The 15,026-nt window shown below is 41.4% G+C and overlaps 1 protein-coding gene and 1 long non-coding RNA gene across 3 annotated transcripts in view; one reads left to right on the top strand and one right to left on the bottom strand.

Moving 5' to 3' along the window:
- Positions 1–15,026, bottom strand: part of prkcbb (protein kinase C, beta b) — a 306,409-nt gene that overhangs the window by 59,968 nt on the left and 231,415 nt on the right. For both annotated transcript variants that reach the window (XM_023957697.2, XM_023957696.2), the window contains exons 12-15: positions 12,642–12,704; positions 11,738–11,876; positions 11,574–11,654; positions 9,843–9,950 (exon numbers count right to left, since the gene is read on the bottom strand). In XM_023957697.2, the coding sequence (XP_023813465.1) occupies positions 9,843–9,950; positions 11,574–11,654; positions 11,738–11,876; positions 12,642–12,704 (391 nt within the window). The remainder of the gene's footprint in view (positions 1–9,842; positions 9,951–11,573; positions 11,655–11,737; positions 11,877–12,641; positions 12,705–15,026) is intronic.
- LOC110014724 (uncharacterized) overlaps positions 1–15,026 on the top strand; it is a 50,460-nt gene that overhangs the window by 10,300 nt on the left and 25,134 nt on the right. The gene's annotated exons all lie outside the window — the stretch shown is intronic.

The raw sequence follows: 15,026 nt of genomic DNA on the forward strand, positions 1-15,026 counted from the left end.
GCTTAGAGGTGTGTTGAAAAAATAAATACCTTGTGCTTGGTGTTAGATGGAGAATTCAAACCATTCACTGAGTTCGAAAGTATGTACATGGCGGCTGCCAATTAAATCCATAAATTAGCCGCGTCACTGAATAAGCCGCATGGCTGTAAGCGCAGGAAAAAAACAGCGGCTTATAGTCTGGAAATTACGGTATTTATTTTAATTATTTATGAGCGTGTGAGTTTTCTTTTGATCTTTTGTCCATTTTTCACAACCTTGAATAGACTTTTCCATCTGTCAAACACAGAGTTAAGATGAGTGAGATGATGGAAACAAATTCACTTTGATGTAAACTTCTTTCTATTTTTTTCTTTAAATCCAGTTAACCTAATAAAGTTTATTAATATTATAGATGACGGGTCCGAAATCATAAGCGGTGAGTCTCAGCCCCTTCCCCGCCTCTCTACCTGTTCAAATCCTATACAGCTCCAAGTTGTTTTCTCCCAAGTGCAACACCTCCCCCTCCCCCTCCCCCTCCCTACAGCATGTTTTACACAGCGCAACATACAGTCATCATCGCAGCAAGTTGACAGGATAGTAGAAGGGCGCCCTTACGCAAGTGTGAAAAAAAAGGCTTTCTTTTTGGCGCTCATGTGCCCCATATGAGATTGCCACTGACTGTCTTTTTAGAAGAGCTTTCTATCCCATAACATGGCGTAAATGGCGTATACTTATATAGCGCTTTTCTACCCACAAGGACGAAGCGCACAAAGTCACAGACCCATTTACCCAGTCACACACACATTCTTACACTGGTAGCTGCTCTGCTGCCAAATTCGGGCGCCTGCCTACCACCAGAGGCAAGGCGGGAGTTGAACCTGCAATCTTACGATCATGGGTTGACCACCCTACAGCTGCACCACGGCCGCCGCCTAAATAACAGACTCTGTACCGTGTTCACAGCTGCAGACACACCCCCTAGACCAGGGGTCGGGAACCTTTTTGGCCAAGAGAGCCATAAACGCCACATATTTTGAAATGTAATTTCGAAAGAGGCATACAATAATGTAGTGTCCCTTTCCCACACTGAGGCACGGAGACTTAACCTCTTTTAAGGTTTTTATTCTGGTTACTGCAGACCGCAACAAACGCCGTACAATTAATTCAGCAACTCCTGAATCTCTCCCGCCGAGACAAGAGCGATTCTCCCAACTTTATATTCCCCTGCTCCATCCCTCCCATTTCCCATAGCTGAACACCATTGGTCCAAACTCCCTAACAACAGGCTGAGCGACAGAACTGAGGGGCCAATCAGATCTCTGCTTGATGCGATCAATGAACTCCAGAACTTTTAACGCGGCCCAACAGCCAAGTTAAACTCAGTCCGAAACAATATGTTTAAAACTAAATATACAAGTGAATGTGTGCATTTGATATAATTTCAACATTTTTAAAGTACAATAAGTCTGTGGATTCTTCTTAATAACATCGTTATGCTGTTGCTGATAAATGATGAGTATTTCTCGTGGTAGTTCTGCTGATGGTCTAGTCTGGTTGATACGTGGTGAGTTTCTGTTTCATGCAGGCGTTGATACTTTAAACGTGATCGTAGGTCTGAAAGTTCTGTAGATGTGAGAAAGACTGCTCACATGCAGATACGGAGCCAAACACACACTCACACGCTGCAGTGAGTGACGAGCAGCGGGTTTTACGTATTTTTTTAAATCCCTGCGCGATTCACCTGCTGCCCGTCCCCACAACACCTCAGCCCAACCCTCTGCTTTCTCCCTCACACATCCTGTCCCCGCATCTGCGCGCTCTTTCTCAGAGACTGGAGCGCGCAGTTTTAGGCACGACAATTCACAAGTTTCCAGGTGGTACAAACTCTGTGAAATAATAGATAATAGTAAACTGATAGTGCTGGCGCAGATTTTTCTCTCTAAGCACCGCTACTACTGTGCGCCTCTGGCATCGCATCACGCCCGAGAAGGACTGGTCAAATGAAAGAAAAAAAAGTATAATTAAAGATTTGTCTGCGAGCCACATGTGACCATCAAAAGAGCCATATATGGCTCGCGAGCCATAGGTTCCCGACCCCTGCCCTAGACAATGACAATGAGAATGAACCAAAAACAGTAAATGTTTTGGGTTCATTTTTGCCTATTGGACAACATATACCGCGATGCTAACATGCCTTTGATAGGTCTAAACTACCAGTTGGACTCTACTATAGAGTTAATAGTGAGATGTCTTGACTGGTAACAGTTATACAAATTAAACGGCAGGAGGAAAGCTAAAGTGGTTTTAGTTAGATCAACACCCAACAGTGTAAAATGCAAAGTCCTAAATCTAACCTCTGCATTATTACACTTTCATTTTTTTCAGTGTCCTTCTTTTAGTGATCAAACCATATACCTTGTCCACATATCTGTGGTAATTATTCCCAAGTTGTCTGTTTTTGGAAAATGTCTTTCTTAATTTTAATCTATTGATCTAAATTTAGTAAATACTTTTTGTCAGAGGCCTCTTCCCGGGGATCAAATCTAAGCTGTTAATTGAACGTTTAAAATGTCTGTCCATGTGAAACCTTGGGGCGGGGTGACATTGGAGACCGTCAGTGTGTGTAGGTGGGGTGTGCCTTCCTCAGGAGCAGCAGTCAAATTACATTATGGCTAGGACAATTTTTTTTCCAAGGTCAGTCGACCCCGCACCACAAACACTTGTGCCCACACGAATGCTCCATTCATCTCCTTCTTTTACCCACACCCCCTTGAATCAAATGTCAGTGGTTAATTCAAAAGAGTTTAAAACAAAAACATCCAAATGGTCATAATAACTGCATATGATTATCCTTTCCTCATACACAGCATTTTATTGTCTCCTCTTGCTTTTATCACCTTTTTTTGTTGCACAATATCACGATATGCAGGCAGTAACCGTCTCAAAAACACTAGAAAATTCAGAAAGGACAGAACTCAGATGAGCTCTTGATTACTGGCAGTATTTTCTAGTGCTCATCATTGCACAATTTCATCCACCATCTGAGCCTATTGTGGACCCACAAACCTATGTATTTTTAGTCACAATATGTTTTTTGTTTTTAGATCCCAGGATATTAATTCTGACCTTTTGCAATCATGCAAATCAGGTGGTGCAGCTGCATTTGCTTTTCCCCCCGGCATATTTCAAAGCATTTCCACCACAATGATATGGAGGTGAATCAATTATTTTGGTAAACATTTCTGTCTGTTAGATTTATAACGAACTTTTGACAAATGTGAACTACCATCAAAGTTGTTATAGATTTCTGAGAAAACATTTTGTTTTAACCCTTGTGCTATCTTAGATGACCCCACCTTTACTTTGACGTGTTATTCCTACAATGACAAAGGTGGATAAAGGTGGAAAGTTTTCATGTAATCCATGGACACGAATGAAGATCACAAATCATTGAAGAAAAAAGGTTCAGAGCAATGTCTAGTGGGTCTAGATGACCCAACTCCTAATGGTAAAGTGCCTAGGATAGCACAAGGGTTACGAAAGTTTGAAAAAAGAGAGAATGGTAAATGTGTGATGAAATGTAGAAGCACATGAAAACAAATCAAACACAAAAAAAAAACATCTTTTTGTGTTGCACCTTTTACAACATGCATTGGCAACAATAAAAAGAAAATCTAACCAAATTGGTAACTATCAGAGCCAGAGAACAAAAATGTCAACCTTAATGGTGGAACGTTTAAAACAAAACAGCCAGAAAATCTTATGGTTAACTTTAGTTTTGAGTCTATAAAGCTAGGATCACCAAACATTCATTTTTAATGTTTCCAAATGCTATAATTTTTGTCTTGGTATTTCTTTTGGATAACAAGGAGGAAATCATAGTTCTACACTGTGGTATACTGATTTGGAGGGAATACAATCATTTGGTGGCGGAAGACAGAAAAGTTTAGTATTATCTGAAAACATTTAATATAAATTTGTTCTTTAACTCCAAAGTGCAGCACATGTACAGACTACATAAAAAAGGTCAATCAAATCAGATAGCAAGTACCCGCTGGTTCCAAGAGGCCAAAATTCCATAGACTTAAATAGACGGCTATCAGTAATTACATATGTCAGAATAACCATTTTGTTCTGCTACCTTTTTTCTAAATGTGTTTTTGTTAAACCTTTTTTCCCCATATTATTTCTTTTTATAAGTTATTCAAGTATTAAACTGACCAATCAGATGCTTCAATAAAAATTGTGGTGGCCCCCTGCTTGCCCCACATCAAATATTCGAAACTCTTCCAAGTGGTACCTTTCTACAAGCTCACTCCTGATTGGTGTAAGTGGTTACATTGAAACAATGACTCAGACCAACTTGGACCAATCACTGATTACTGACAATATCTAGCTCCAACATGATGGTGTTAGTACAAAATGACTTCATTTTGTTGGAGCCAGAAATAAGCCAATTTTTTATGAGTGACGTCACATGCAGTCCAGTTTTCTTATACAGTCAATGCTTTCCCCAATCTTAATTATTTTTCTTTTACCGAGAGCTTATTTTTTGGGAGATTCCACCATCAAATGATCCATCCTCTGCATGTGCTTCAAATGCTGAGTGAAGACCCCTGGTGGAGACCTGACGAGCTGTGCAATCAGGTTGTATCAGGTTGTGGTGCCCGCAGTTTACCGTAAAAAGGTTGTGTCCTTGGCCAATGACCACCCCTGGTCACTTGGGTGTTAACAAGACCTATAACAGAATCCTGAGGCATTTCTTTTGGCCTGGCCTCAAGGCAGAGGTTGTAAGGTTTTGTGAAACATGTCATGAATGTAAAGTGGCAGGAAAACCAAATCAGGTGATATGACCTGCTCCACTGGGGGGGTCATTGCCAAAAACAAAGACGGGGAACCAATTCCTGTTAACCGTAATGTGTGCAGCTACTAGGTTTCCTGAGGCTATCCCTTTGAGAAAGATTACAGCCCCAGTAATCACCAAAACTTTTTTTTTCTTTTTTTTTCTTTTTCAACTTGTCCTGTCCAACAGCTGGGCAGACAGATGAGAGCTGATGGCCTATTGTGTTGGACATATTTTACTTTAACAAGAGGGGTTATTAATCTTCAGACAAACCAAATGTATGTCTGAATAAACCGCTTTTGTAATTGAGGCCAAACTTTATTAATTTCAATCATGTTTGAAAATCTTTGGTGTTGGACCGGACGGAAAAGGAAAGGAGGGAAGAAGAGAGAGGGATGTTAGAGAGGGGGGTGGGGGGAGGGTGATAGTGGGAGGGGGGGGGATAAGACCATGAAGCAGCATAGAGCAGACAGGTTTACTGGTTGTTTATCATTACGGTAAGGTTCAAATGTAGTACAAAAAGGGCGGGGCCTGTCCACACACACACTGAAACGTTATCAACACACCTGCTAGCTGCAAAAATGTCCACATGTCAACATGTACACAAAACAGATAGTGTTCACGAACGCATTCCTATGCCTTTAAACCAACTAGTGTGAAATATTTTATTCATTTAATCATGCAAACTATTAGTGCAAAGGTGAGCTAACACCTGTGCTCAGGTGAGTGTTTATGTTCTTCTAAAATGAATGGTGGAATGTGAAAAGAAGGAGGAGGAGCGCCCAGCCACCCCCACACCCAGACCCCCGCCGCAGCAGCAGCGGCAGCCGGAACCCCCCAACGCCACACGGCAGCAGGCAGGGGACAACCGCCCCCCGGGCGACCAAATCCGCCACCCAGGCCAAGACCAGCAGGGCTGCCGCGAAGCCCCCAGAGCCAGAGAGCAGGGAAGCACGGGGGAAAGAGAGCGGCGCCCCAGCCCAACCAGGAGAGCAGCCCCCCCGCCGTGCCGGAAGAGCCCAACGCAGGGCCCCAACCGAGAAGGGCACCCACAGCCCCAGACGAGCACCCCATCACCACCCAGGAGTTCCGGGCATCCCCCCGCCCCAACCCCAGGTACGAGCCAGGACCCCCCCAAGGGAGACCCACTCCGCACTCCAGGCCACCAAAACTTTTGTGAAATCTTTTACAGTGTTTGGTCTCCCAACAGAAATCCAAACTGATCAGGGAACAAACTTTAAGTCAAGAACCTTTGTCCGAGCATTAGAGTGTCTTGGGATCAAACATGTGACGTCCAGCCCATATCACCCTGAGAGTCAGGGAGCTTTGGAGCGCTTTCATCAAACTCTTAAAGCTATGTCACGGAAGCACTGTTATGACTCTGACAAGACATGGGATGAAAGTATTCCCTTTGTTTTGTTTGCTGCTCGTGAGGCTGTACAAGATTCTCTTGGATTCAGTCCGTCAGAGTTGGTGTTTGGACATAACGTCAGGGGTCCATTTGAAAATGTTAAAAGAAACTCTTGTTTCTAAGAGCAAGAACTTAAAAATGTTGCCAAACTAAGGGCCAGACTCTAGCAGGCTAAAACTAAGTTGTTCTCTGGCAAGGAACAACTTAGTTTTATCTCAGGGGAAGATGAAGCGACATTACGATTGGCAGACCGTTGTAAGGTCATTCATGTGCGGTGATAAGGTATTGGTTATTTTGCCCAAACCTGGATCAGACTTGTCTACCAAGTTTTCCGGACCCTTTGTTGTGGAGAAAAAGTTAATTGCAACGGATTACCTCATACGAACCCCTGAAAGGCGTCGCACTACAAGAGTGTGCCATGGGAACATGCTGAAACCGTACCACACCCGTGACATGAAAAATCAGGAGCAATCTCAAGATGCCAATGCAGAAGTTCTGCTAGTGGCTTTAGCCTTGACTGCATCTCCACCTGGAGAAAATGACTGTTTGTTGCCTGACACTGAAACTCGGGGTATAAAGTTGTGTAATAGTGACATAATCTCTAACTTGCCTTTTTACCTAGCTCACCTATCAGAAATCAGTTTAGAGATCTAGAGGAATTGATTAGGGACTTCCGATGTCTTTTTGGGGATGTACCCTCTCAAACAACATATATTGAACACGACATTATTCTAACCAGTGCTTCTCCCATTAAGCAGAACATGTATCGCATAAACCCGGTAAAGAGAGACCTGATGAGAAAAGAGGTGGATTACCTCTTGCAGCATGGTTTAGCCATTCCAAGTAGTAGTCCTTGGAGCTCCCCTTGTCTTTTGGAGGTTAAAAAAAATGGAAGCCCTCGGTTCTGTGACGATTATCGAAAAGTGAACGTGATTACACTACCAGATGCCCATCCATTACCACTTACTGATGACTGCACATATGAGATTGGTCCTGCAAAATTTGTGACCAAGCTGGAAATGCTAAAAGGTTATTGGCAGGTTCCTCTGACTAAACGTGCTTCTGATATTTCAGCTTTTGTTACACCTGACTACTTTCTCCAGTATACAGTCATGTCTTTCAGGATGTGCAACGCACCTGCGACATTCCAAAGGCTGGTGAGTAAAGTACTGGGGGATGTTAGAAACTGTAGGTCATATCTTGATGACATTGTGGTGTACTCGGAAGATTGGAACAGCCATAGGAAAGTCTTCACGCGTTTGTCAGTGGCCTCATTAACGTTGAACCTTGCAAAATGTGAGTTTGGGGAAAGGCACAGTCCTTTACCTTGGACAACAGGTTGGCAGAGGGAAAATCTGTTCAGCAGATGAGGTGCTGGCCATCAAAGACTTTCCTATACCTACCACCAGGAGAGAACTTCATTGCTTCATGGGAATGGCTGGTTATTATCACCGGTTCTGCAAGAACTTTTCCTCTGTTGCTGCACCCTTAACATCAATGAATAGTCCTTCTGTGCCCTTTGTTTGGTCTAACGAATGCCAGCAGGCTTTCAATAACCTCAAAGGCATCCTGTGCTGCAATCCTGTCTTGTCTGCTCCCAACTCTTCCAGCCCTTCCAAGCTTGAAGTGGACGCTAGTTCTGTGGGAGCAGGCGCGGTTCTTTTGCAAGAAGATGAGGACAACATTGACCAACCAGTTGCATACTTCTCCCGCAAGTTCAACAAACACCAACTACACTACTCGACAATAGAAAAGGAGACACTTGCACTGTTATTGGCCTTGCAACACTTCAAATTCTATTTAGGCTCTAGTTGTAAACCGATAAAGTTGTTTACGGACCACAACCCTTTAGTCTTTCCCTCCCGAATGTACAATAGCAACCAGCGTCTTATGAGGTGATCCCTAATTTGTCAAGATTACAACTTGGACATACAACATAGAAAGGGCTCCAAAAACGTGACGGCTGATGCTTTGACCAGAGCAATCCTGGAATGACAATTATTTTTCTTTCTTTCTTGCATTCTTCTTGCATCGTACCAAAAGAGTTTGGTCTTGTATGGGTGGCGGTGTTACATGCAGGGGTTTTTCATTGTCTTTCTTTTCTTTCCTTTCTCTGCATGTGCTTCTAGTGCTGAGGGAAGACCCCTGGAGGAGACCTGATGAGCTGTGCAATCAGGCCCCAGAGCTAGCCACCAGGCCTGCATATAATCTCCTGTTAGCTCACTTAAAAGGAGAGCTCATTCTGATCACAAACAGATGAAAGTAAACAGCTCTTTCTGTTGGAGATTGTGGGAGGTTTGTGGACAGGTAAGACAGGGTACCCTGTACACCTCATGTAGCTTGCTTTCTGTTAGACACACTAGGTAAGTTGGTTGGTGCCACCCCTTGTATGTTTTACCGCCACTTTATAGATAAGTCAGTAAGACTTTTGTTTTCTTGTTTTAGTTTTATAGCTTTGATAGCCAGGCTAGGTTATGTTTTATTTATTTCATTCCTTTGGCCCAACCTTAGTCCCTACCTCCCCTCCTCCTCGTTCCATAAAACCCTTAACATTCTTACATTGTGTGTGTTTATGTTACGGACACTCCAGCCCTAGACCTGTACGTTTGCGGACAGGGATAGGGCTGGAGTGTCCTAGACCTTTAAGTTTGTGGACGTAACATGGGGTTTTAATGCGAGCACATGCTTGTCTAGCACTTTTAGTTTACCTGGGCAGAGCTGGCAGTGCACAGTGGAACTGTGGGGGTAGAGCTTTCATGCTTCACTGAAGATTGTCTGTAGTAGCACTACAACCCAGTAGTCATCACTAATACATAGCATACATCCTGTGTTGGGGTGTGTGTTCTGTGCCTCCAGGATGCCTAAACCTTAAAAAAAAAACTAATTTTATTTACACAATATAGAGACAAGTGTTTGTATTTATAATTCCGTTCCGTTAGAGTGATTTTTTTTAAACATTTTTATAGGCCTGGAGAATGAGCCTAAGCACACACAGACATCAGCGTGTGCGGTGGTCAGTGAAGCCTCGAGTTAGGGGAGGAGACAGAGGTTTTTATAAAGAGGAGCAGGTTCAATTTCAGCAGTATTCAGCTCATATATACACCCGCCCCAAACACGACCAGAGTAATCCATTCAGGAGGTGTCAGACTATTATTTGCTCCTGGCTGGCCTATTCTGGAGAGGAGTTTCCAAGGCCAACCGCACTGGCTTAAGCTATTAGAGCGATGCGGTGTGAGTGTCATGACAGGCAGAGATGACATACAAAGCTAAAAAAACAATGGCTTACCCATGAATGCTGCAGAGAGAGGAGGAAGAGGGTGATGGAGGAAGGATGGAGAAGAGAAAATATGGCGTTTTGTTTCAAATTAATACTACTGCTTTAATTAAAAGGGATGTTTTTGTGTCGAACATTCCTGTTAATTTCTGTGTTTATTTGCCTGCTGGCCTGTGCAGGATTTTTAGACGGTGAGTTTCTGGCTTTCTAAACTTGTAAAAGTCACTAGTTTGTTCAAAAATCTTTCCGATTTTTGCAATCAATAAATGGTTAAAATCGGTGCTCCTTAACTACTGGGATGTAAAATTGGCTTCATAAAAGAACAGCGCACGTACTCCTTTACAGATAGCCACCGCCTCTTTGGACATTGACTTGGGATAGGAGACGTGATGCTCCATGATGGACTGGAACAACTCATCTTCATCCTCGCCATCGAAAGGAGGCTATAAAGGAAAAAGAAGCAAAACATTGAGGAAAACATCACAAGCAATTATGTCTCAAACATCTCAAAATTCAACAAAAATTGCTTTGCAAGGAATAAAAAAATTGATGGAAATAGACATATTTATAAGTGGAATGAACTGCTCATGAGACAATGAACAGATGTATTTTACACTGCTTACCAGTGCCAGCATTGCTTACAATAATAATGTGCATAATTAGAATAAGACAGTTCATGTTTAAAAAATAATTGCTTGTTTTTAAGTGAAAAATAGTTTAGTTCATGCAGAAGAAAAAGATTTCAGGAAAGAAAACTATGCAAAAATAACATTTGTACTCCTTCTGGTTAATATTTCCTGATTGAAAATAAACGTTTTTTATACTTGTCAAGTAAGGGTTGAATCATATTTTTATAAAAAAAAAAAAAAAAATGGATTAGGGCCAATTAAAATGTATTAAATGACCAAACAAGAGATACAAATGTTTTTTTACAAGATTTTTTTTTAACACAATTTGTTGTTTTTTGAAAGCAAATTTGAATTACTAAATGCTTTAATTTAAAATAAGTTCACAAAACCTGCATGCATTCATACATGCATGAAAAAAAAAACATAATTTCTCCCACAAATGTATTTCCACTTAATTCAGAATCTTATTTTATTTTTAAAATTACCGTATTTTCCGCAGTATAAGTCACCACTTTTGTCACGCACATTTGACCCTGGCTTATCCAATGATGCGGCTAATTTATGTTTTTATTTAACGACCGCTAGGAGCGCTCCGTCAGTCTCAGAGGGGAAACTGTCAGCATAATTCTATGTCCAGCAACAAGCACGATTGCTTCAATACACACACAAGCAGCCAAAGAGCATGGACCTCACTTCTGCTCTTAGACACTACAGTCATGGTGCAATAAAAGAAACACCCATGCTCAGCCGGAAGGAGGGGAGAGCTGCTCTCGCGTTCCGCTGCAGCTCCCTGCTCCTTCTTAAACATGCACACGGTTTCAGCACATATACATCCTCAATCTACAACACAGTGTGGCGAACCAGAGGTTGGCCTGCCTTAAACCTCTAAGACTCATGGGAAGTGGGGAATCTGAGTGTGAAGTTCCACACCATAACTTAGGGAGCTGTTAGCTGAAGTGAGGTCCATGCTGTTTGACAGATGGGGGTCTGTTCAGATAAATAGACTAAACTACTGCTTACTCCTTTCTCTCTGAGTCTGCCGTGGTTTCTCAGTGATCAATTCAAGGTAATCAGTGAAACTAGAAACTGAGTCGCCATGGCAAGCAGCTTGTATACACATGCAGCTTGTGTAAGTAAAGTAGTTAATCCTCATTAAATTGGGTGGGTGCGGCTTGTAATTAGGTGTGCTCTATGGAAATTATGGTATATCTTTTAGTAACTCAAATTTAATTTGTCTTTGTAATCTGAACAGCTTCTGAAGTTGAGGTTTTTTTTCAAGGATGAATTATTTTATGTTGTGTTGCTCTATGTACACCCAAAGAGATCAATATGCATAAAAAATGTACTCTTCATAATACCTTCTGTTGACTCTGAAAAATTAACAATATTCATGATATTTGACTTCTTGAACGTATACAAAAAATGGAACACACCCACCTGTCCAGCTAACATCTCATAGAGCAACACTCCAAAAGCCCACCAATCCACAGATTTCCCATAAGGTTGATAAGCTATAATCTGAAAAAACAATAATAGGTAAAGTGTAAAAAACTACACTCATCACAAAGAAAGGAAAACGCCTCCAAACTTTTATCTTTAACCTCAGGAGCAATGTAGTCCGGTGTTCCACAGAAGGTCTTGGTGGTGACTCCATCATTCATATTTTCTTTACACATGCCAAAGTCTGCGATCTTAATGTGGCCTTCACAGTCCAACATGACATTATCCAGTTTTAGGTCCCTATGCAAAAGTTAAAAAAAGAAAATGAATAGTAGAAGTACACATTAAATCCTACCTTGCTTCACTCCAGTCTGAGAGCAAACCCTTGGAATTTCTTCTTGAAGTTGGTTTAGAAACAAATGTAAGTGAAGCCAGTTCAAAGGTAGCCACCAGGGTACCACTGAACCGACCCCAAACCTGCCCATATTATATCCACCTGCCCAAAGCAGTTTTTGCCTGCACATTTAGAATCTAAACCATCCAATTGAGTGGGAAATCACCCAGTCTGGCAACACTGGTGCTGCAGGGCTGCATTATGGGATCTGTAGTTCATTTGTTACCAGCACTACATATTGCCAAGCCATTAAAACCAACAATATTGAAACCTCTGAAGTGAATAATGCAGACCATCTTGTTAAACAGCCCTTAACTCGGCCTCTAAACTCCCTGAAGCCCAGTCCTGTCAACAATCCAAGTAATTTGCCAGAGCATGGTTGAACCACAGATGCTTAAAGGACCCAACTGATCTATTGCTCATGTCCCAGTGCCAGTCAGCCTATCTCCTAAACTGGTCTGAGATCCAAAGGGGAACCTACAAAAAGCATGCAGTTCCCATTTTGTAGCGAAAAGTTTTCTATGTCATAATCATCTTTTTTTGCCAGAAAAGTTTTAGGATTCTTAGTAAATCCAGAGAAAATCTTAGTTTTCTGTCACACCAACAGAGATGACAGTTATAGTGGGACTTTGGCTGTTTGTTTGGTTAGTGAGGTTCAGTCCACAAATTACCTGTAGATGATGCCTTTTAGATGAAGGAAAAACAAACCAATCGCTATCTCCGCAGCATAGAACCTATAAAAAAAAGGAAAAAGCAGAAACACACAAACCAAAGTACCAATTAGTGTAAGGTTGAGAGAAAGGGGGAGGAGGGGATAAATGGTTTGTGTGTGTGTGTGTGCCAGCGTAAAGGTCAGGCATGTCTCCTCAAGATCAGACAGCATCTGACAAGATCAACAGTCCGCCTGATGGTAATAAATGTTACCGTACTTTCTGCACTATAGGGTGCACTTAACCCTTGTGCTATCCTAGGCACTTTAACATTGGGAGTTGGGTCATCTAGACCCACTAGACAGTGCGCTGAACCCTTTTTCTTCAATGATTTGTGATCTTCACTGGTGTCCATGGATTACATGAAATCTTTCCACCTTTATCCACCTTTGCAATGGTAGGGAGAACACATCAATGTAAGGGTGGGGTCATCTAAGATAGCACAAGGTTTAAAGGGCCTGTTTTAAAAAAAAAACAACAACAGTGGGCCTTATAATCCTGAGTGCCTTATATATGAATTATTTCTGGTTGCGCTAACTGATGTTGAAGCATTTTGAGAGATAACATTGAAAGTGTTTGGTTGGATGCTATTGATAATTCGGAACACGGCTAATGTGCTACTAACAAGGTTTTGAGTTGGCGTAGTTACAGCAACATTTGTTTTAGCGCTATCAGCAGCAGCGGTTTATTCTATGAGCAATGTGGTGTTTGTCTGGGTGTTTGACAGACAAACACCATCTTCAATGTTGTGGAAAATGGGCAATAGGTCAAAGGAAATATCAGGTGCCCAAACATAAGAGAAGAGTAAGAATAAGACCCACAGGATAAAGGAAATATAGTTATTTTTAATTTAATTATAAAACAGAATATATTTTCATAAGAATTGTTTCTGAACAGGATTTTCACCTTGCTTGGTTGCTCATAGCTCATTCAACATGAATGCTCATTAACTCAATGGAGACAGGGAGAGAGAGTGGGATGAGGTAACGGTGAGATGGGGGGAGATATTGGGGGTGGGGGGAGCAATTGATAATACAGAGTCAAAAATATATTGAATCGTTTAGTTCTCACATAAACACCAACAAATAGTATGCTAACAACTATTTACAGGTTCTAAGTAGGCGATATAACATGATATTTCATTTAGCGATATTTGTATAGTTTTTACAATGGGATGGGTAGCGAACCAAAACTCTGTGCAATATTGCTGCCAGAATCATATAAAACCGCGGATTGCGGTGCTTTGCTCGGATAAGAATGTGTGAATCAGTGCATAAAAACAACAACAGTGGGCCTTATAATCCTGAGTGCCTTATATATGAATTATTTCTGGTTGCGCTAACTGATGTTGAAGCATTTTGAGAGATAACATTGAAAGTGTTTGGTTGGATGCTATTGATAATTCGGAACACGGCTAATGTGCTACTAACAAGGTTTTGAGCTGGCGTAGTTACAGCAACATTTGTTTTAGCGCTATCAGCAGCAGCGGTTTATTCTATGAGCAATGTGGTGTTTGTCTGGGTGTTTGACAGACAAACACCATCTTCAATGTTGTGGAAAATGGGCAATAGGTCAAAGGAAATATCAGGTGCCCAAACATAAGAGAAGAGTAAGAATAAGACCCACAGGATAAAGGAAATATAGTTATTTTTAATTTAATTATAAAACAGAATATATTTTCATAAGAATTGTTTCTGAACAGGATTTTCACCTTGCTTGGTTGCTCATAGCTCATTCAACATGAATGCTCATTAACTCAATGGAGAAAGTTTTCTGTTCTAAACCAAAATATAATAAAAGAAAAAGAGACAAGTACATGGAGTTTTTTAGTCATAAGTGGAGTCTTGCTGGTGTTCTCTCTATTTGATGCTTTCCCCTTCAAGTGGGGCAAAACAACTTGACAGTCATATCTACCCACATCAAAAGCTATTCCAATAAAAACATCTTAATAGGTCAAGTTAAATTTAAACATAGGACCCCTTATTTTGTAGCTGCTTCAAAATGTTTGCATTCATTAAACTTGTGAGTTTTTGCTTGGATAATTTTGCAGGATGTCAGAATAGCCTCACAGAGTTGGTGTTTGGATTTGAACTGCCTCCCACCCTCATAGATATTTTGCTTGAGGATGCTCTAAAGATTCTCCATTGGATTGTGATCAGGGGAGGATGGGGGCCACACCATCAGTTTATCTACTTTTATGCCCATAGCAGCCAATGATGCAGAGGTTTTCCTTACAGCATGAGATGGTGCATTGTAATGCATAAAGAAGATTTTGTTATGGAAAGCAAGGTTCTTCTATTTTTACCTCAGAAGAAAATGGTCAATCAGAAACTCCACAAACTTTTA

Source organism: Oryzias latipes, chromosome 8, assembly GCF_053564925.1.
Source record: "Oryzias latipes strain Hd-rR chromosome 8, Olatipes_Hd-rR_3.1".
NCBI lineage: Eukaryota > Metazoa > Chordata > Actinopteri > Beloniformes > Adrianichthyidae > Oryzias > Oryzias latipes.